This window comes from Macaca fascicularis, chromosome 7 (assembly GCF_037993035.2).
Source record: "Macaca fascicularis isolate 582-1 chromosome 7, T2T-MFA8v1.1".
In the NCBI taxonomy this organism is placed as follows: domain Eukaryota; kingdom Metazoa; phylum Chordata; class Mammalia; order Primates; family Cercopithecidae; genus Macaca; species Macaca fascicularis.
Window position 1 is genome coordinate 174,488,685 of NC_088381.1, and position 21,363 is coordinate 174,510,047.

The 21,363-nt window shown below is 38.3% G+C and overlaps 1 gene segment (V, D, J or C); it reads right to left on the minus strand.

Annotated features, from left to right (window-relative positions):
* Nucleotides 1–5,590: 5,590 nt before the first annotated feature.
* LOC107128642 (immunoglobulin heavy variable 3-23-like) lies at nt 5,591–6,747 on the minus strand. The segment is given in 2 exon segments: nt 5,591–6,525; nt 6,628–6,747. Coding segments are annotated over 2 exon segments (609 nt in total).
* Between the last annotated feature and the right edge of the window lie 14,616 nt (nt 6,748–21,363).

Below are 21,363 nucleotides of genomic sequence, written 5' to 3' on the forward strand. Positions count from 1 at the left end.
TCATGACATTATTTTGTTGTATTCTAGTTTTTCCCTAAAAATATAGGTAGTCGTAGGGTTTATTCACGTGTATATTCCGGATTCTTTGATTTCTCATATATATTTAATTAAATCTTTAATTCAGTGTTGAGAAATTTAAAATTTCTTTAGTTTGTTGAGTGAAGTCCTTAATGCCTTTGTTCTGTGATTTTCTTTTTTTCATTTCTCACTTATTTTATTCATCTGTCTGATTTTCTACCAAATTATATGTGTTTAAATTTGTAATATTTTAATGAGGTAAAATTAGCAAATAATAGCCATCCCATAACGTGTACAATTTGAAAATAGTGACATAACCATTACCTTTCTCAACACAGAAAAAAATCAGCTACCCTCAAAATTTCCTCATTTTCATATAACTCCTGCTTCCTCCACCTTCCCTTCTCACACCACGTTCAGAGTCAACTACTGCTTTTCTTTATGTAACATTAGTTTTCATTTTATAGAGTTTATAAAAGTGGAATAATACGTATGGGCTTATATTTGTTTGTCTTATGTTACTCATCATATGTACTTGTGAATTTACCCTCGCTGTTGAGCGTATCCAGCAGTACCTGATTGTGACAGTGGGTGTTTTTCCAGTGAATGAATTTACCACAATTTGTTTACTGATTCAGCTTCTGATTGATATTTGGATTGCTTTCAGTATCTGGGTATTATTTTAAAAGCTGCTACTCATCTTAGAGAAGTACACAGCTGAGAAACACAATGTTCTTATTCTTACAGCAATATGAACAGCAGCTAAACTGGAAAAGCTGAAGTTTAATCAATTGTCTTCAATACATCAGGTAGTTGAAGTTATAGAATTCTCTTTCTCTGTGTGTGTGTGTGAGTGTGTGTGAGAGACAGAGAGAGAGTTTGTGAGTGAGAGAGAAGGAGGGAAAAAGGGAGAAAGAAGTAAAAGAGATCCTACATAATTGACCATAATTTATGAGGAGCTCAAATAAATACAGGGACTCAGAGTCTTAATGGATAAGGTCCACATTACATGGAGAGGACAACTCGATGCACCTACATATGGTTATATATTTCTATAAATGCCATTTTCTAATTATACAAAGAATCACGTACATGAGAGCAAACATAGTAGAGGGTGTCCAATGGTGAAATATGATGGTGATGCCAAATCCCATCTCCAGCACCTTTTCCCCCCCGATTGCATCTGCCTTGATGTGTGTCCTGAGCGCCCCCTGGTGTCCTGAGCGTCTCCTGCTGTTCCCGAGCTTCCCTGCAGGGAGATTTGTCTGGGCTCACAATGTTTTCCCCTCGCTGTGTCTTTTGTGTAAAAATCCATGGTTGTGTACACGTTGCTCAGGGAGCTCAGCTGTAGGAAAAACTGTTTTTTGGATGTGGATCTGGAGATGGTGACTGGACTCTTGAGGAGTGGGTTGGATTGTGCACTCCCTCATGACCTGTGCACCTGATTCACTCCAGTCCCTTCCCTGGGGGGCTGATGATGCAGCTCTAGCAGGAAGCACTGGTTGTGATGGAGAATGCAGGCATGGCATAGGTGAGGGAGAGGGTCTGTGAGGGCTTCACCAGGCCAGGAGTGCACCGGGAATCATAGTTGTCGGCATGCACAGGTTCTGAACAACATGCTGAAATTCACAAATAAGCACCTTTTGATGAAAATGAAGAACTCCCTGTGTGGATGAGAAGGAGGAGCTCCCTGTGTGGATGAGAATGAGGAGCTCCCTGTTTTGCAATTTGTGGGTCCCCAAGTGCAAATAGCAGATTCTGAAGTTAGAATTAGACAAGTATATGGTCACATTTTTTCTTCAAACTTTCAACCAAATAAGAAAGGCAAAGTGCTGACAGAAGAATGGGCATTGGGTTGTTAGCTCAATCTATGATAATGGCGATTTTTCAGAATCAGATTGACCTGTGATAGCCTAAAGTGTGTCGTAATCCCGAATCCACAATTAGACCTGAGCAGCAATCACAGGCAGTGGAGGTCTCCCTACATGAGGAAACATCTGACTGCACAGCTGCACATGGGGGTCTCTGCAGGCCCTTAGTTGTACAGGAACAGCTCCTCCCTCAGACTCAGAGTGAGGACAGGTTGTTCTTTATCTGGGGGAGGTGAAGGTGAGTGTGTGGAAAGAAGCAAACTCACTCTAATCAATATCTCTGTACTTGGACAGAAACCAAAGTTTACAAGAAATTATGAACTTGGTGTAAAGTAGGAAATTACAATTGTTTGCAGGCTGCACTCTTGCTTCTTTATGTCATCTAAGAGAACCAAGGAAAATCATGTTTTCTTATGTACATATCCATAAACGGTATTTCCATCCTGATAACACACCTCCTATACCTCCAACATCAGGGAGCACCTGGACCAGGCACCCGGCACAGCTCTCTGACATCTATCACCCAGTTTTTGACAAAGAGACACATCCTGGAGCTCCTCCCAAACAATGACTGTGCACAGTGAAGAGGCGAAGGTGTGGCTGTTGCTGGGCACATGGGGGATTCCTGATGGGAAACTATGCTCCAGGAGGAACCAATGGCCTTGATGGAATTAGCTTGGACCACAGGGTTGTTGGGAAGCTCCATCAGAATCCCACCTTCTCCAGCACTGGTTGTGAGATTGGCATAGTGGGCTGACAGTGCCTACAGTCACAACCGACCTCCTGCGCACTTTTCTCCTCTTGCCTCTCCCCCAGACTCCATCACCTGCACCTCACACTAGACACCTACAAACTAGGGACATTTTGGTCAGAAACTGCCACATATAATCACTGTTTTTTCACTCACATCCACTCACACTCAATATCGCTAGTTCTCCATTTTTTTGCCTTTTAAAATAGCAACAAGAAAACCCAGCTCAGCCCTAACTCTATGGTGAGCCACGTGTGTTTAGAGCTGATCATCAAATCGAATCTCCAGGTAATGCTGGACTGGGGCTCTTCTCCCAGAGCTGTAGGGTCAGGGCTTTACTGGTTGTCATCAGGAGAGGGAGGGCCCTATTTTCACTTCCCCTCCTCTGTAGCAAACGCTCAGGTGGGACGCCTGAGGAGAGAGCAGAGCCCAGGGCCGATGTGAGACTCCTGGGGGAGTTTACTGTTGATGGCAGCGTTTGGAAAATATAATTTCCTGTTAGGTGATTTTCTCATTAAAATGACTAGCAATTATTATTATTATTTCTTTCACATATTTGAAACAATAGAAATATAACTACATTTATGAAACATTAAGACATATAAGAGGAGAAATAGAAAACAATAAAAAACTGAGGAGACTTCAACACCTCACCCTCAATAATGTATAGAACATCCACAGAAACATTCTTAGGAAGCCCGTGGACTCAAGCACTGTTGAACAAACTGACCTAATAGACATCTACAGAACATTCCAACCAACAGCAGTGTAAACATGCATGCTTCCCAAGCACACTATAAATATTCTTCATGATGGGTTATATGTTAGATAAAAAATGACTCTCAGCACTTAAAAAAGTAATGCCAATGATTCTCCAACTTTTTAAAAAATTTGTGAGGTGCCCACCTTCTAAACTCTTTCTAAGAGTCTCTAATCAGTGTATTACCAGTAATAGACAAAGGCAAAAGAAGAAAATCAAACTTCTGACAAATGCTCTTAGTATATATAAATAAACTACTCCCAAATCATAGTCAACTAAGTTCTATTAGACTTTAAAAGGATTCTGCACCATGACAAGCTCAAAGTTATTCTTGAGATGCACTGATGATTCAACATCTTCAAATCAATAAATTTGATGCGTTAAATTAAGAGAATAAAGGAAAAGAATCAACTTCTCACCACAGAAAATAACATATAAAAATTCAAGATTTCATGATAAAGCCTCTAAAAAGTAGAGATACGAGAATATAACCTGTACATAATAAAATTATTCATATTTAAAGCCATATTTTTATCATACGGAAGAGTGAAAGGTTAAAATATTTTGCTATAGTATCTGTAAAAAGGCAAAAAATAAACTTGGTGACACTTTACTTCCAGATTTCAAAAGCAATAACAAAAATAGAATAATAAAAATAGGATGGCATTGGCATAAATATGCAGAAAGAGCTCAGAAATAAACTGATATATCAATGGCAAACTGATTTTCAGCATGAGAACCGACAATATACAATGGATAAACCAAGTCTCTCCCTAAGAGTGTGTTAGGAAAGCTGGATCTACATATGCAAAGAATTAAGAATTTTAGATTAGAATATACACAAAAATCACTCTGAAGGGCTAAATATTTAAACATATGGTCTGCAATTGTAAAACTTCCCCCACCCAGAAAATATTAACAATGATTTCCTATATTTCACATTAAAGACACATAAAACAAAAGCAGAATTAAACAAGTGGAACTACATCAAAAGAAAAAGATTCTGCAAAGCATCCAAAAAATTCCAACCTACGGAATGGGAAAATACAGTTGTAAGTCATGCATCTGAAAAAGGGTTGATATCCAAAATATACATGCAACATCTGCAACTCATTAGCAAAATCATATTTGCCTGATTGGATAGTGATCAGTTTTTCACTTAAAAAATTTAAGAACATAGATCTCATGTTAAAGATTCTTCCCTCTGGGTAATGGTAAGTTCTATGGTACACTTGGTTAGGGTAGACTTTGTATTTATTCACTCCAACACTGTGAATTTACTTAAGACAAGTAAAACGGGTGGGCCTGATTCCCTCAGAGCAGAACTGGAGAAAATGAAATTCCATGGTGATTCAGCAGCTTAGCCTCTCTCTGGGACTTCCAGCCTGCACTTATTGATGGATGATCTTATGGACATTTTATATTCCCAGACATCTCCCAAAACTGTCATCCTCTATATCTCACAGAAAAGTGTCATGTCCTTCTGTAGCCTGTCAACCCTGAAAAACAGACAGAAAGAGACTCTAAAATATAATAATATTTATTCTAGGATGTGCACTGCAATTGAAATGTGTATGGGTGCATTCAGGTTGGTGTAGGAAGATAAAGAATAAAGGAAAAATGAGGAGGGTTACATCAGATGTTAAAGATAATTTTCCTGGGCTGGAATATCGGTGTAAAGTTGAACAGGCAGTTGCTGGGCAGATACACTGGGAGAAGTAATTCTTTTAATGTTGTGGTGGCCTTTGTGCAAGGTTATGGTTGTGCAGAGTCTCTTTTTGATAGTTCTTGTTATCAGGAACATGTGTGTTAGAACCCTCCTTCATGGCCTTCCCCAGCTTCATTCATTAGGGTTTTAACACAAGTGGCTCCATCTTGATTCTAATGAATTTCACCAGCTCTTTCTAACACTACTTCTGAAGCAGATGACTCTGACAGTGTGCACGGAACAGGGTTAATTCCACATCTCATTTTGACCAAATAAGTTTATCCCCTTCATTATTAACAGCCAGTTGCATTCCCAGATGAGTCTACACACAACACAGCAGAGGGTCCTGAGAAAATGGGGAGAGAAGGCAGTACCATCAGCCTCTCCCACGTGGCTGCAGGAGCCACAGGCTGAGCCCCACCTGAGCTCCAAGAAAATGCCTTGAGCCCTGGAATGTAGACCGTGGAGACCATTCTGTTTCTTTTTCAGGAAGCAGGAAAAGCAAATAAAAAAGGGAGAACAAACACTCCAAAGAAAGAACACGGATTGGGAGCAAAAGGAGCACCAGGTCAGTGCTGATACTGATTGGATTTAGTGTCAGGAGAAGGGTCAGACGTGAAACCTGTGAGGTTCTACATGACACTGTCCCTGGCCCAGCCTCTCTCTTGACTGTGATAAAAATTCATAGACTTCTAGTCAAGGGATCTCCTTGAGGTTTCTGTCTGGGTCTGATTGGAAAAGACTCACCAGGCACTGCTGAGTTTCCTCAGGAGTCTGATCCTTGGTGACCATGGTTGAGCATTTTTCATCTCTCTAAGCATCAATCTGCATTTCTTGCATGCGAGAATAGGTCCTCATATTAAAAAGATCTTTTTAAAAACAAGTAGAGATGACATTAGTAAGCACAGCATTATAAACTTAGAGAGGTTAACTAGAGAAACTGTGAGAAGATGAAGTCCCACATCCTGACAGGAAATCAGCCTCCATCTGCACTTGCCTCTGGGATTGACTCTGATCAGTGGGTCCTGAGTGCCCCCTGCCGCTGATTTTCCCTGAGCGTTTCTGCAGGGAGGTTTGTGTCTGGGCTCACACTGACTTCCCCTCACTGTGTCTCTCGCACAGTAATAGACAGCCGTGTCCTCGGCTCTCGGGCTGTTCATTTGCAGATACAGCGTGTTCTTGGCGTTGTCTCTGGAGATGGTGAATCGGCCCTTGACAGAGTCTGGGTAGTATGTGTTACTACTGCTACCACTAATACTTGAGACCCACTCCAGCCCCTTCCCTGGAGCCTGGCGGACCCAGAACATCCAGTAGTTACTGAAGGTGAATCCAGAGGTTGCACAGGAGAGTCTCAGGGACCCGCCAGGCTGGACTAAGCCTCCCCCAGACTCTACCAGCTGCACCTCACACTGGACACCTGCAAACAAAAAGAAACCCTGGTCAGAAACTGCCACACATATCCAGTTTATCTCACTCTGATTCACTCACTCTCAACTTTTTCTATTTCTCCATGTATTACCTTTTAAAATAGCAACAAGAAAAACCCAGCTCAGCCATGACTCCATGGTGAGTCCTGTGTGTTCAGTCCTGATCACCAAATGAAAACACCTGAAAATGCCAGGTCTGGGTCTCCTCTCCCAGAGCTGCAGGGTCAGGGCTGGGCTGGTTTTCATAAGCAGAGGGAGGGCTCTATTTGCATGTCTCCTACTATATAGCAAGCTCTGGGGTGAGAGGTCTTTGGAGAGAGTGGGGCTCAGAGCACATGAAAATGTCCTGGGGGAGATATTTGATATTGATAGCATTTTGGAAATTGTTGTTTCTTATTGTCAGTTTTTTCTGTAATAAAACCTTAAAATGTAATAAAGTTATAATTTTGTAATTTCTTTTTTAAAACGTGTTGTATTGAGGTACAATAGATGTACATAAACTGCATGTATTTAAAGTTAGCACCAATCATCTTTTATTTTTACATATGCAGAGAAAACATGGTATGTTGTATCGATTTTATTTCCATGTTACAGATGAAAAATTACCAGCAAAATCACAGATGGTTTCTACCATGTCCCCAGAGCTCACATTTGGTCAGAGTGAGCCTGGGTATCTGGGCCTGTGCTTCTTACCACTGGGTCCGACTTCAGGGTGTCGCACCTGGTGAAGTTTGCAGAACCTTTTCTCTGTAATGAGAACATGGTGTGATGTGTATGCACTGTTGTAATTGCCTATCAAATGTTAAGAAAAGCACATTTTCTACAGTTTTATTTCCTCAAGTATCATACATTTCTCATGTGAGTGTCTTTCTATAAATCTTTATTGAACAAATTACCCACTCATTTGCCAAACGCTTATTGAGGCATTATTGCTATAAAATAAAATTTTAATAAGCACTGAAGCCGAGCATGGTGGTGCATGCCTGTAGTCCCAGCTACATAGGGCAGACAGGGGAGGATTGCTGGAGACCCAGGTTCTGAGGCTGCAGAGAACTATGATCTCACCACTGAGCTCCAGCCTGGATGACAAAACAAGACCATGTCTCCAAAGGAAAAATAAATGTAATTCCACATGTGCTCACCTGTGCATCCAAACTAACAGTCAAGATAATGATGACTTACACTTAAAAGCTTCCCCCTATTTCTCTGCTTATTGCCTCCCAGTCATTTCCTTCTCACCATACTGAGTCAATCTCTCATCTTTGTTACTTCAGATATATTTTCTAAGATTTTGTTAAAGTGAAATCTTATAGTTTCCATATCATTTGTGTGGCTTCTTGCTCAGCATAATTACTTGTGAGTCAGTAATTTGGCTGTGTATAAACAACGTGTTGATTCTAATGAGGAACAGTATTTCAGTTAATGACTACACCCCTACCATTTATTTATAAAGCTCCTTAATATTTGTATGATTACCAGTTTCTGAGTATTAGTTAGCCTGGAGATGTAGGCATCCCAAAAATATATATATATATATTATTTTTAAAACAACAACTAACCTTACCGAGCTGCAAAATAGCACATTTTCTTTAGTAAGAAAGGTTAATGTTATAGGATGAAAAATAGACCTTACATTTTGAGAAAGTCAATGACTTGCCAGAATAAATAGGAAGAATATGACCTTATCTGGGGTAGAGGTAAGCAAATGTCATATAACCTAATGCAGGATTAAATTAGACATATTCTTTAGATTGTTTAGAGTTGAGTATAATAAAGAGGTTATTGCTTAAATTCTCAGAAGACATACGATTGAGGGGGATTCCTATCGCTATTGAAAACTTTTCTCCCAGGATTGAGGACACATCACAAAAATCTCCACCCTCTTTCTCCCAAGATGGTTCTGTGTGAGAAAATGGAACAGCAGCTGTGGCTGAAATGTATCCAGACCCACCTCCCGTGCCACCACGACTTTACCAAAGAATTAACACGCAGGGGCAAAACCACTAACATCTCTGTGTTACTGGCACTGGAGGAACTCATAGAAACTGGGACAGAAGAAATAAAAGCTCAAAAGTTCTGTCCATTCTCTCAGGAATAACAGCCTCATCTCCCATCTCCTCTTTCTTCCCTTGTTAATAACAGTCTCATCCTGCTGGGAAGGGCAGAAAAGAGGAAGCAGAGGACATCAGTGGGAAGACATAGTGGTTGCTGGAAGAAGATCTGGGAAAATCAAGTAGACCTTCTACCCAGAAATGGGAGGAAGATGCATGGATCAGCATTGCACTTGCAGGAGTGGCAGAGATACTTGGAAGGACACACCCTGAGCCAGGACTGCAATGTCTGCCTACAGTATGGCTCCCTAAGAAGGACAGAAAGTGCCCGTTCAGTGCAACCCTTCCCACCATATTGACAATTGTCAGGTCCATGTGGCTTTGGGATGAGCTGGGGAATCTGGAAGACAGAGTTTTGCTGGATAGCACAAGATTAAGACCCAAAGGCAAGCAGGAAACAAGATTAAGTTGTCACTGGAGGAATCTGAGTGTCTGGTGACTGCAGAGGAAATGCAGTTCAATTCCGGCAGCCACTGCGACAATGACTTTCAAATTTGTAGCCCTGACTAGTTTCACACAATTTTCTACAATAAAGCCCTAGAAAAGATAGTGTATGATCATCTACAAAAAATGAAGAAACCATAAACCAAATAATTAGCTGATATAAGGAATCTAAGTATCTGTGGAACATAAATTTTGAAATAACTGCATAAATACTTTGAAACATTTACATTTGATTCCATAGTTCATCTCTGTGTACCTTCATAAGAAATTGCCAACAAATGTTTATTTTTAATAACTAATACTTTTTACTATTACGCTTGTGAATATAACAACCATCACACAGTAGGTTCTATTAGAACTACTGATAAAAAATCAACTTTGGAATTTTTTTTTTTTTTGGAGACAGAGTTTTGCTCTTGTTGCCCAGGTTGGAGTGCAATGGCATGATCTCGGTTCACTGCAACCTCCACCTCCTAGGTTCAAGCCATTCTCCTGCCTCAGCCTCCTGAGTAGCTTGGATTACAGTCATGCACCACCATGCCCGGCTAATTGTGTACTTTTAGTAGAGACAGGGTTTCTCCATGTTGGTCAGGCTGACCTCGAACTCCCAACCTCAGGTTATCTTCCAGTCTCGGCCTTCCAAATGGAAAATTCTTAGATTTATTATGGGCCAAATGTGAGGCCCATGCCCTGTGACACAGCCCCACAAGATCTTGAGAACATATGCTCAAAGTGGTTTGATTGCAGCTTAAATTTAATGTCCTAGAGAGACAGACATCAATCAATACATGTGAGATATATGTTGATTTGCTCCATAAAGACAAGACAGCTAGAAGGGAGGCAGCGTGGGGAGGGGATTACAGCTTATAGCTGGATTCAAAGATTTTCTGATTGGCAATTGATTGAAAGACTTAAGTTTTTATCTAAAGACCTGGAAAAAAAAAGTGTCTGGGTTAAGATAACTGGTTTTAGAGAACAAGATACTTCTTATGAGGATGAAGCCTCTTATGTGGCCACCCTTAGAGGGAATAGATGAAAAATGTTTTATATTAAGACATTTAAGAGATTCTAGACTCTCAGCTAATCTCAGTATAACAAAAATACCAGGAAAGGGAAGGAGACTGTCTATAAAATGTAAATTTCTCTCACAAAAGATAACTGTGAAAGACAATTTTAAAATATGTCAAAGAAATATATTTTAGGGTAAAAGACTTTGATTCCTTTCCAAGCCTGTTACCTGTCATGTGATGCTATTCTTGAGTCAGGTTGGAATTTGGTATCTTACTGCTACTACGGATCTGTTTTCTGAGGTTTAAGGTTGGTTTTAATGAAAATGCTGGTTAGTTGTGCTTGAATTCCAAAGGGAGGACGGTATGAGGCATTTCTGATCTTCCGTTTCTAACATGGCGTGAACTAGGTTTTCAAGTCTCTGGAACTCCTTTTTGAAGAGAAAGGGTCCATCCAGTCAGTTGGGGTGCTTGGAATTCTACTTTTCATTCATAGGACACATATGAGACTTATTCTAGACAGGGGTATGAGAAAATATTTACTGTGGTAATCACATTGAAGTTGAGAGTTGAAAGATGACACCAGATTCCTCCCTGCAAACCTTTCCACCTGACAGTAGAAGAAGAAAACTTACCAGGAACAAATGTTAACATTTCTTGTGTGTTCAAAATAGCCACCCGTTAGGAAAATAATTAAACTTGGGGGACTTCTCTTTAGAAGCAAGTAGTCTAGCTGATTTCTAAAGTCCTTTACAAACCCAAAGATTCTGATTCGTTTACAGATTATGCAGAACATCCCATCTAATGGGAATCTGCAATTAGCTGGATTCCTCTGCATTTGTATTTTTTTATGTTTAGTTCATATAGATACACAATAGTTCAAAACCTTTATGTGGTATATGTGATATTTTGATAAAAGAATATTATGGCAGTGATCAAATCTGGACAACTGGGATATCCTTCATCTGAATAATTGATTATTTCTTTGTGTTAGGAACATTCTAAATTTGATCCTCCAGCTATTCTGAAACCCACATTAAATTATTAACTGTAGTGGTCTATGTGCCATTTTAGTATTCCCACCAGCAAGGGGTGAAAGCTCCTAATTTTCAGCTTCTTGATCAGCATTTGGTACTGTCTATATAGTTTTATTTTACCCATTCTAATAGGTTAGCAGTATTTTTGAATAGTAAACATTCATATACCTAATGTAAATTAAGCTGATCACATTTTTATATTTGTTTTTAGATGTGGTTTCAATTCAGGACTTTACTTATTTTAAAATTAAATTATGTGGTTTTGTTGTTCAATTCTAAGGTAATTTGTATATTTGTGATAAAAGTCCCTTTCCAAACATTTGATCTGCAAGGAAATTCTCCAAATATATGGCTTATATTTTTACTGCCATGTAAGGGTTTATTTTCAAAGGCCTAAGCTTGCTACATTAATCCGTGGCCATAGGATTATGAAACACCTTTCTCTCCACACCCTACAATGATATTACTAAAGGCCTCTTTACAGCAGTTTCTGTCACCTTTACATAATTTCTGGCTAAAAAAATATCATGAGTCATACTATATCACAGTGTGGTAAGACAGAACAAGCATTAAATGAGACTCAGCTATGCCATAAGTTGGAATTAGCAAACAAATAATTTAAGACTGCTATGAATAATATGCTAAGGGCTGTAATGAATTAAGCAGACAGCATGCAGGAACAGCTGTGTCATGCAAGTAGAAAAATACAAACTCTAAGAAAGATGTAGATATCAAGAATATTGTAACATCATTAAGTAATGCTTTCAATAGACTTCTATGTACACAGGGCATGGCTGAGGAAAAACCTTGAACTTAAAAATATCTAAATACAAGTCTCCCAAACTGAAAAACAAAGAGAAAAGTCTATATATATTTTAAAAAGTAAACTCACAAAGATACACATACAAGCACACTCACACGAACCCATAAAAAAAGAACAGTTTATCCAAGAATTATGAGGCAATTACAAAAGTATAACATGACCACAATAGGAAAGAGAAGGAACAGAGAAAAGCTAAGAAAAAATATTTAAAACACTGATGACTGACACTTTTTCCAAATTAATGTCAGTCACCAAACTACAGACTCAGGACTATGATCATTTCATCTGCAGGGATAGTTTGAAACCCTCTTTTCCTGATTTGATGTTTGTTTCTTTCTCTTGCCTGCATACTCTGGCTGGGACTTCCAGGACTATTATGAACAGGAACAGTTAGAGTGGGTGTCCTTTTCTTGTTCCAGTTTTCAGGCGAAAATGCTTCCAGTTTTTGCCCATTCAGTATGATGCTGGCTGTGGGTTTGTCATAGATGGCTCTTATTATTTTAAGGTATTTTCCTTCAGGCCTAGTTGAGGGTTTTTAATATGAAAGAATGTCACATTTTATGGAACAACTTTTCTGTGTCTATTGACAACATGGTTTTTTTTTTTTTTTTTTTAATTTTGTTTAGTGATGAATCACATTTTCTGTTTTGCGTATGTTGAACCAACCTTGCATCTGAGGAACGAAGCCTACATGATCATGGTGGATTAGCTTTTTGATGTGCTGCTGTGTTCAGTTTGCCTGTATTTCACTGAGCATTTTTGCATCAGGAACATTGGCCTAAAGGTATCCCTTTTTATTAAGTCTCTGCCACATTTTGTTATCAGCATAATGCTGGTCTCATAGAATAATTCAAGGAGGATTTCTTCCTCCTCGTTTTGGGGGAATAGGTACACTAGGATTGGTAGCAACTCTTCTTTATACATCTGAATAAATTCGGCTGTGAATCTTTCTGGGCCATGGCTTTTTTGGGTTGGTACCACCCATCCATCTTGATTTCTGACCCTGCCTGAGCCAGTAATAATCACATTGAACTCAGACAAAGCTGAATCCATTTCAATGTTTATTGTAGTCCTTAACAGATTTACTGGCTTACTTAACTTCAGAGAACATTTCTTCACCCAAAACAGTTTTACTATGAATAATATTTAAGGATTTCTGTTGAATTTGTTTTTTTTACACTTCATTCAATGATGCAATTTATTTTAAAACAATCTTGACTTCCCTACATGCATAATGATCATTCCTACTATTGTTGAATGGGCCAGCAACCCTCTACTCCTGACTCTTCCCTTTGCATACCTGACTGTCTGCAAGACCCCTCTGGACCTCAGCTCTCTATTGTAGAGAGAGGTTTTGAGAAATGTCTGATCTACTCAGTGCTACAAATAGAAAAATCTGTTGCAAGCTCCTCTGCCCATTGACATGTTATGCCGGTAATGTATCCCAGAGCCTCCCTTTATCCCCACACCTATCCCAGAGCCTTTATTTATCCCAAGACCTATCCTAGAACCTCCATTTATTACACGTCCAATGAATTTTTTGTTATTTTTAAATATTATTTTAATAAACAAAAATAACTGTAAATATTCATGAGGTACATAGTGATATTTTGATACATAAAATATATAGGGATCAGATTAGGATAATTAATATATCCTTCATCTCAAACATTTTCTTTTTGTTGGGAACTCTCAATATCCTTCTTCTAACTATTTGAAACTACATATTATTGTTAACTATATTTATCCTGCAGTTGTAAAGAACATTACAATCTATTCCTCCTACCTAACCGTAATGTTGTATTCTGTCACAAATCTCTGCTTATCTTGCCCTCTTGCCCTATCCTTACCGGCATCTAGTATCCTCTGTTCTACTCTTTACTTCTATGAGACTAATTTTCTTTTCGCTTCCACATATGAGTGAGAAAATAGGGCATATTACTTTCTGTTCCTGGCTTATTTCATTCCACATAATGTCCTCCAATTCCATCCTCATTGTCACAAATAACAGGATTTCCTTTCTTAAAGCTGACTATACCTCATCATGTATCTGCACCACATTATCTTTAACCATTCATCTCTTGTCCAGCAAATGGGTTGATTCCATAACTTGGCTATCATGAAAGGTCCTGCCATATACATTGGGGCACACAAATCTCTGGTACTGTGATTATCATAAAAGAAATCTCTGATATGATATGATTTTCATTCCATTGGATAATTTTGCAAGTAGTAGAATTGCTGGATCATATGTTAGTACTATTCGTAGTTTTTTTGAGGTATCTCCACCCTGCTCTTCATAGTGACTGTACTAGTTTATATTCTCCCCAATAATGCATAAAAGTTTTCTTTTCTCTGTATCCTTACCAGCATTTGTGTTTATTTTTCTTCTTCGATAAAAGCCATCTTAACTGAGGTGAGATGATACCTTCTACCATTCTGCAGGTTTTTTGTTCACCATGTTGATGATTTCTTTTTCTGTGCAGAAGATCTTTAGTTCAGTTAAGTGCCGTTTGTCTATTTTTGTTTTCATTGCATTTGCTTTTCAGGTCTTAGTCATATTTTATTTGCCTAGGCCAATGTCCAGAGAACTTTCTCCTACATTTTCTTCAAGTATTTTTACAGTTTCAGCATATACATTTAAATATTGCATCCATATTCAGTTAATTTTTGTCTATGGTGAGATAGAAGTCTGGTTTTATTCTTCTACATGTGGCTATCCAATTTTCCCAGCACCACTTATTGAATACAGGGTTGTTTCTGCAATGTATATCTTTTCCAGTTTTGTCAAAGAACAGTTGGTTGTAGATATTTGGGTTTATTTCTGGGCTTTCTATGTTGTTACATTAATCTGGTTTTTTTGTTTTTTTGTTTTTTTTTTTTGTACCAGTACCATGCTGTCTTTCTCACTATATCTTTGTAGTATAATTGGAAGTCAGGGGATGTGGTACTTGCAGCTTCATTCGTTTTTCTTAGGATTGCTTTTGCTATTCAGGCTCTTCTTTGATTCCATATAAATTTCAGGATTTAAAAATATATATAATCAATTTTATTGTTTCCTTGATAAAAATTGTGTTGAACCTATATATTGCTTTGGGCAGTGTATTAGTCTATTTTTCATTGCTATAAATTAATACTTGAGGCCAGGTAATTTATGAAGAAAAGAGGCTTATTTGGTTGACAGTTCTGCAGGCTGTATGAGAAGCATGGCACCAGCATCTGTTTCTTGTGAGGGCCTCAGGAAGCTTACAATCATGGTGGAAGGCAAAGGGGAAGCAGGCTGTGTCATATGGTGAGATGGAGGACATGAGAGGGGAGGAGGGTTGCCAGACTCTTTTGAATAATCAGATATCACAGTAGCTAATACGTAAAGAATTCACTAATTACTATGGGGTGAACACCAAGCCATTTCTGATGGATCTCTCCCCATGACTCAAAACCTCCCAATAGGCCCTACCTCAAATATTGTGGATCACATTTCACCATGATATTTGGGAGTGACAATCATCTAAACTATATCATTTACCTCTTATGCCTCCTGCTCTCATGTCTGTCTTATATTTCAAAATCCTCTTTTTTCAATAGTTCTCCAAAGCCTTAGCTTTTAGCTTTATCAACATCCAACTGAAAATTTCAAAGACTCATCTGAGTCTTAAGGCAATTTCCCTCCATCTGTGAGTTTGAAAAATGTTTTAAAGAGTTTTTTAATTCCAAGGGGCAAGAGTGCCACAGGCATTGGGTAATTATTGTCAATCCAAAGGGAATAAATTGGCCAAAGGAACTGGCAACAGGCCCCACACACACCTAAAGCCTTGCAGGACAGATATTAAATCTTAAAGCTACAAAAATAATCCCTTTACTTGATGTACATCAACCAGGGCACACTGGGACAAAGGGGTCCCTGAAACCTCATGCATCTTATCCCTATAGGTGGGCGCAGCCCAAGAGGCTACTTTCTTGGGTTAGTGTCAAGTGCCAGAAGTGTTTCCAGGCTGAGTGCAAGCTGCCTTTGGCTCTACCATTCTGGGATCTTGAGGGTTGTGGCCACATTCCCACAGCTTTACTATGAAGTTCCCTAGTGGGGACTCTGAACTGGGGCCTCCAATCCTATCTTTCCCCATCTTTGGCACTGCCCTATTAGAGGCTCTCTGTAGTGGCTCCATACATGCAGCAGGCTTTTTCCTGGGGATTAAGGGTTCTCTACACATCTTCCAAAATCTATGAAGAAGTTGCCCAGCCTCCTTAACTCTTGCATTCTACCTATCTGCCAGAATCCAGTTATCCCAGCATCATTTACTGAATGCAGAGTTTTTTCCCCATTGCTTGTTTTTGTCAGACTTATCAATTATCAGATAGTTGTAGGTGTGAAGCTTTATTTCTGATTTCTATTTTGTTCCATTTTTGTCTGCATGTCTGCTCTTGTACCACTACCAAGCTGTTTTTGCTACCGTGACTTTATGATGTAGTTTAAATTCAGGTATCATGATGCTTCTGGCATTGTTCTTTTTGCTTAGGATTGCTCTGGCTATTCAGAGTCTTTTTTGATTCCATATGATTTTTAGAATAGATTTCTTTTTCTAATTCTTTGATGAATTATGGTGATAGTTTTAATGCAAATAGTATTGAATATGTACATTGTTTTGGGCAATATGACAATTTTTATGATATGAATTCATCCAAACCATAAGCAAGAAATGTTTTCCCATTTATTTGTGTCATTTATTATTTGTTTCTGCTGTGTTTTGTAGTTCGCCTTGTAGAGATCTTTCACCTTGTTTGTTACCTGTATTTCCAGGCATTTCATTTTTTCTGTGAATATCGTAGGTGGGGTAGGATTGTGTTCTTGATTTCATTCTCAGCTTGGATATACTTGGGGTATAGAAATGCTAGTGATTTTTATATATTGATTTTGTATCCCGACATTTTACCAAAGTTGTTTATCTGTTCTATAATTATTTTTGTCAGAGTCTGTAGAATTTTCTAGGTATAAAATTATATCATCAGTTGGGACAGATATATTAACTTCCCTTCCTATTTGGATGCTGTAATTAGTCCATTCTCACACTATAAAGTAACACCTGAGACTGTGTAATTTATAAAGATTTTTAATTATCTCAAGTTCTGCAGGCTGTACAGGAAACATGGCTGGCGAGGCCTCACGAACCCGACAAACGTGACAGAAAGGGAAGCATCATGTCTTACATGGCTGGAGCAGGAGAAAGAAAGAGGAGGTGCCACGTACTTTGAAACCAGATGTCCTGAGAGCTCTATCACGAGAACAGCCCAAGAGCAGGAAACCTATCCCCATGATCTAATCGCCTTTTACTGGGGACCACCTCCAACAATGGGAATTACAATCTGTCATGAAATTTGGTTGGAGACACAAATACAAACCATATCAGCTCCCTTTTATTTTTGTTATTGCCTGGTTGCTTTAACTAGGATTTCCAGTGCTATGCTCAATAGGAGTGGTGAGAGACAGCATCCTTGTCTTGCTTCAGTTCTCAAGCGGTTTGAACTTTTGTTCACTCAGTATAATGTTGGCTGTGGATTTGTCATAGATGGCTCTTATAATTTTGAGGTATTTTTTGATACCTAGCTTGTTGAGAGTTTTTATTATGAGTGGATATCGGATCCTATCAAAGCTTTCTCAGCATCTCTTGAGATAATCATATGGCTTTTGCTTTTATTCTGCTTACATGGTGAATCACAGTTACTGAATTGTGTATGTTGAATGAACCTTGCCTTCCAGGGGTAAAGCCTACTTGACCATGATGCATTACATTTTAAAGTGCTTCTGGATTCCATTTGCTGGTATTTTGTTGAGAACTTTTAGGTCTATGTTCATCAGGAATATTCATATGATACTTTCTTTTTAAATTAAATGTCTTCCTGATTTTGTATGCCAAGAACATACAGTGAAGGAAGGACAGTCTCATCAATAAATGATGTAAAAACTAAAAAAAAATTGTAAAATAAATAAAATTAGACCATCTTTAACACCATATACAAAAATAAATTAAAAGTGAACATAACCTGAAACCATAAACTCACAGTCAACATGGAAAAATCTTTCTGTCATTGATTCAGAAATGATTTATTTGAATCTAATACCAGAAGCATAGGAAAACCAATGTGCAATTATGTATCTGACAAGAAGTTCTATCCAAATGTATAAATAACCCATACAACCCAATAGCAAATATCAAATGACATGATAACAAGGGCAAAAACCTGGATAGATTTTTTTTTCAGAGACACACACCCAAAAAACAGAGCATAAAAGTTTCTCAACAGTACTAATTATCAGAGAAATTCAAATCAAAACACAATGAGATATCACTTCACACCAATGAAAATGGCTATTTTTAGCAAGACAAAAGGTACCAAATGTTTGCAAGAATGTGGTGAAAAGGGAATCCTTATATGGTGTGGTAGGATTGGCTGCTCAATAAATTGAAAAATAAAGCTATCATATGATCTGGTGATCCCACTTTTTGTTTTATATTCAAAGGAAATAAAATTTTGATGTCAACCATATTATTTGCAAGATTATTTATAAAAGTATAAATTTGTAAAATAATTTAATGACCTTATATTGATGAATGTATAAAAAATGTGTGTACATAAAACTGAAGTTTATTCACCTTGGAAAGAAGGCAATTCTGACATTTGCAACAACATGGGTGGGCCTGAAATATGTGGCATAAGCCAGATGCAGAAAGACAAAGGCTTCATGACCTCATTTACATGTGGGATCTAAAATATTCAAGCTCTTGAAAGCAGAGAGTAGAATAGCGGGTACCAGACCTGGGAGGAGAGAGAAATCGGGTGATATTGGTCAAAGGGTACATAGTTTCAGTTGTGCAGGGTGAATGAGTTCTGGAGATCTAATGTACAGCAATGTTCCTGCATTTAATACTGTGCTGTAAAATAATTTTTGCTAAAAGAGTAGATCTTAGGTGTTCTCATCAGACACATACACTCACACACATAGTACATTTTTAAAAAAATACAGTGGTAGCTCTCTGACGTGATGGATATACAAATTACCTTGACCATGATGGGCATTTCACAATGTATATCTGACATGGTTTGGATCTGTGTCCTGTCCCAAATCTCATGTTGTATTATAATCCTCAATTGTGAAGGTGGGACCTGGTGTGTGATGACTGTGTCACGGTGTGAGTCTTTCATGAATGGTTTAGAATCAACTCCTGGTACTGTTCTCACAACAGTGTGTGAGTTCTCACAAGATCTGGTTGTCTAACAGTGTGTAGACACCCCCTCCTACTTCCTGTGGTTTCTGCTCTGGCCATGTGATGTGCCTACTCCCCTTTGTCTTCTGCCATGATTATAACTTTCCTGAGTCTCCCCAGAAGGAGAAGTCACTGCATTTCCTGTACAGCCTGTAGAACTGTGAGCCAATTAAACATCTTTTTTTTTTTCAAATTACTCAGTCTCAGGTATTTCTTTATAGCAATATGAGAATGGGCCAATACAATTTCAAAACATCAAGCGGTGTACCTGAAACATATACATTATTAAAACATTTCAATTATACCTCAATACAACTGAAAAAAATTAAACTTACTCTTAGAATAAAGAAATACATACTTTATATTTTCTCAATAAAAATGAAGAGAACGTAGGAAAACTTACACTAAAATATGTGTAACAGCTCTGCTTATAACATTCATAAACTGGAAACAAATTTAAAGTCTATTGACAGGAAAATCAATCAAAATGTTGTCATTTACTTACATAATGCGCTGACTCAGATATAAAATCTCTCTGCTTCCTCTCTCTCACTCTCTCTCCATATGTACATGAACATTTTGAGGTTTCATATCAGAGTCACTCCATTAATTGAATAAATGTCAATATGTTGATGTAATTTTATATATTAAATATCATGAATTAACCTCAAAAATAGCAAAGAAATCCCTTACCAATAAAATGTCTATAATGTTTGATTCCATTTATATAAGTTCAAAGCAGAGAAAAAGAAATCTATAGTGTCAGAAATCGAAACCTTTCCCCATACAGGAGTTGACCGCAGGCACAGAGAAAGACCCATGTTGTGGGGATGGACTTGCTCTTCGGGTTGCCTTAGGTGTTGGGGACAAGGGTATTCACATTTGCCAGAAACTCTATAGTGACACATTTCAGATCTATGCATTTTTTCTTATGTGTAAATTTTATCTGATAAAAATAAAATGTAGAGTAGTTTGAAATTCAGTAAACAGTAAAATTAATATTAAAACCTCTCCAAAATGTGAACATTGTTGTATGAATTAATAAAATGCATTCAAGTATACCTACTAAAATTAAATCCCAGAAATCAAAAAGATAACGGTAACATCTGAAACTTAATAATTAATAAGCATTTCATACGGAAGGAAAAAATAGTCAAGACAAGAAGAACATGTATTTTTTCCAATCAAATGCCACTAAATTGTGTATACAATATTGTAACCTGTGTCATTAGTGTAAATTACTAATATTTTGTATGATATTACAACTGAGAACAACTTTAAAAAAAAGGATATTTGAGATCACATGAACTAAATTGAATGTATTTTCAATATTGGTCCAACTATTACACCTCTAATAATACCCTGGTTTTGAGTGGGGCTTTGAAAAATATAATTTTTTTAAGGCAGGTATTCTGCCCCCCTCAGCCTCCCAACGTGCTGGGATTACAGGCAGGAGCCACACAAATATTTATTAAGCACCTACTTTGTGCCACGCATTGTGCTAGACACCCTCACTGTGTGCTGTTCCCACACCACAATCATCTGCTCAGAAATTAAAACCGAAAAAGGAACATTGTCGCAACCACACAAACTGGGGGGCAGGGGGCAGGATTGGGGATGGAGGCGATTCCCAGGCCAGAAAATGCAGCCACCAGAAACCTGTTTTCCATTTCTCGGTAAGTCTCCACTAAACAGTTGTTTTAAAGCCTCTCGATGTTGACGGAGAGGAATGTTGTTTTCTCTCTGCTCCCTCCGGGGTTGGCGCCTGGTGGGCGTTCAAATACTCTGAATGCTATTTGATAAAAGGACTCCGGTGGCTTGGTGAAAAGAATATCAGTATTTGGATTAGAAAAATTTTTTGTTCAGTTCATATGGTTGCAACAGCCCTTATGAACGATATAAACATCCCTGGCCTGACTGCGTAAATGTTGAAGGTAGACCTGGTTCTGGATTCCTGAGTCAGAATCTTCCAGTTGTCCACATCCTCACAAGGCCAGAGAAGCCAGAGGAGATTTCTATTCTGGAAAGGAGTGAGTAGACGGCACAACTGGTTTGGAGACACGACAAACTGCGCCTGCATTTACAGAAGCAACGCACACAGGGAACGTCCTAGCGCCATCTGGTCTCACACACACGCCTGGGACTCA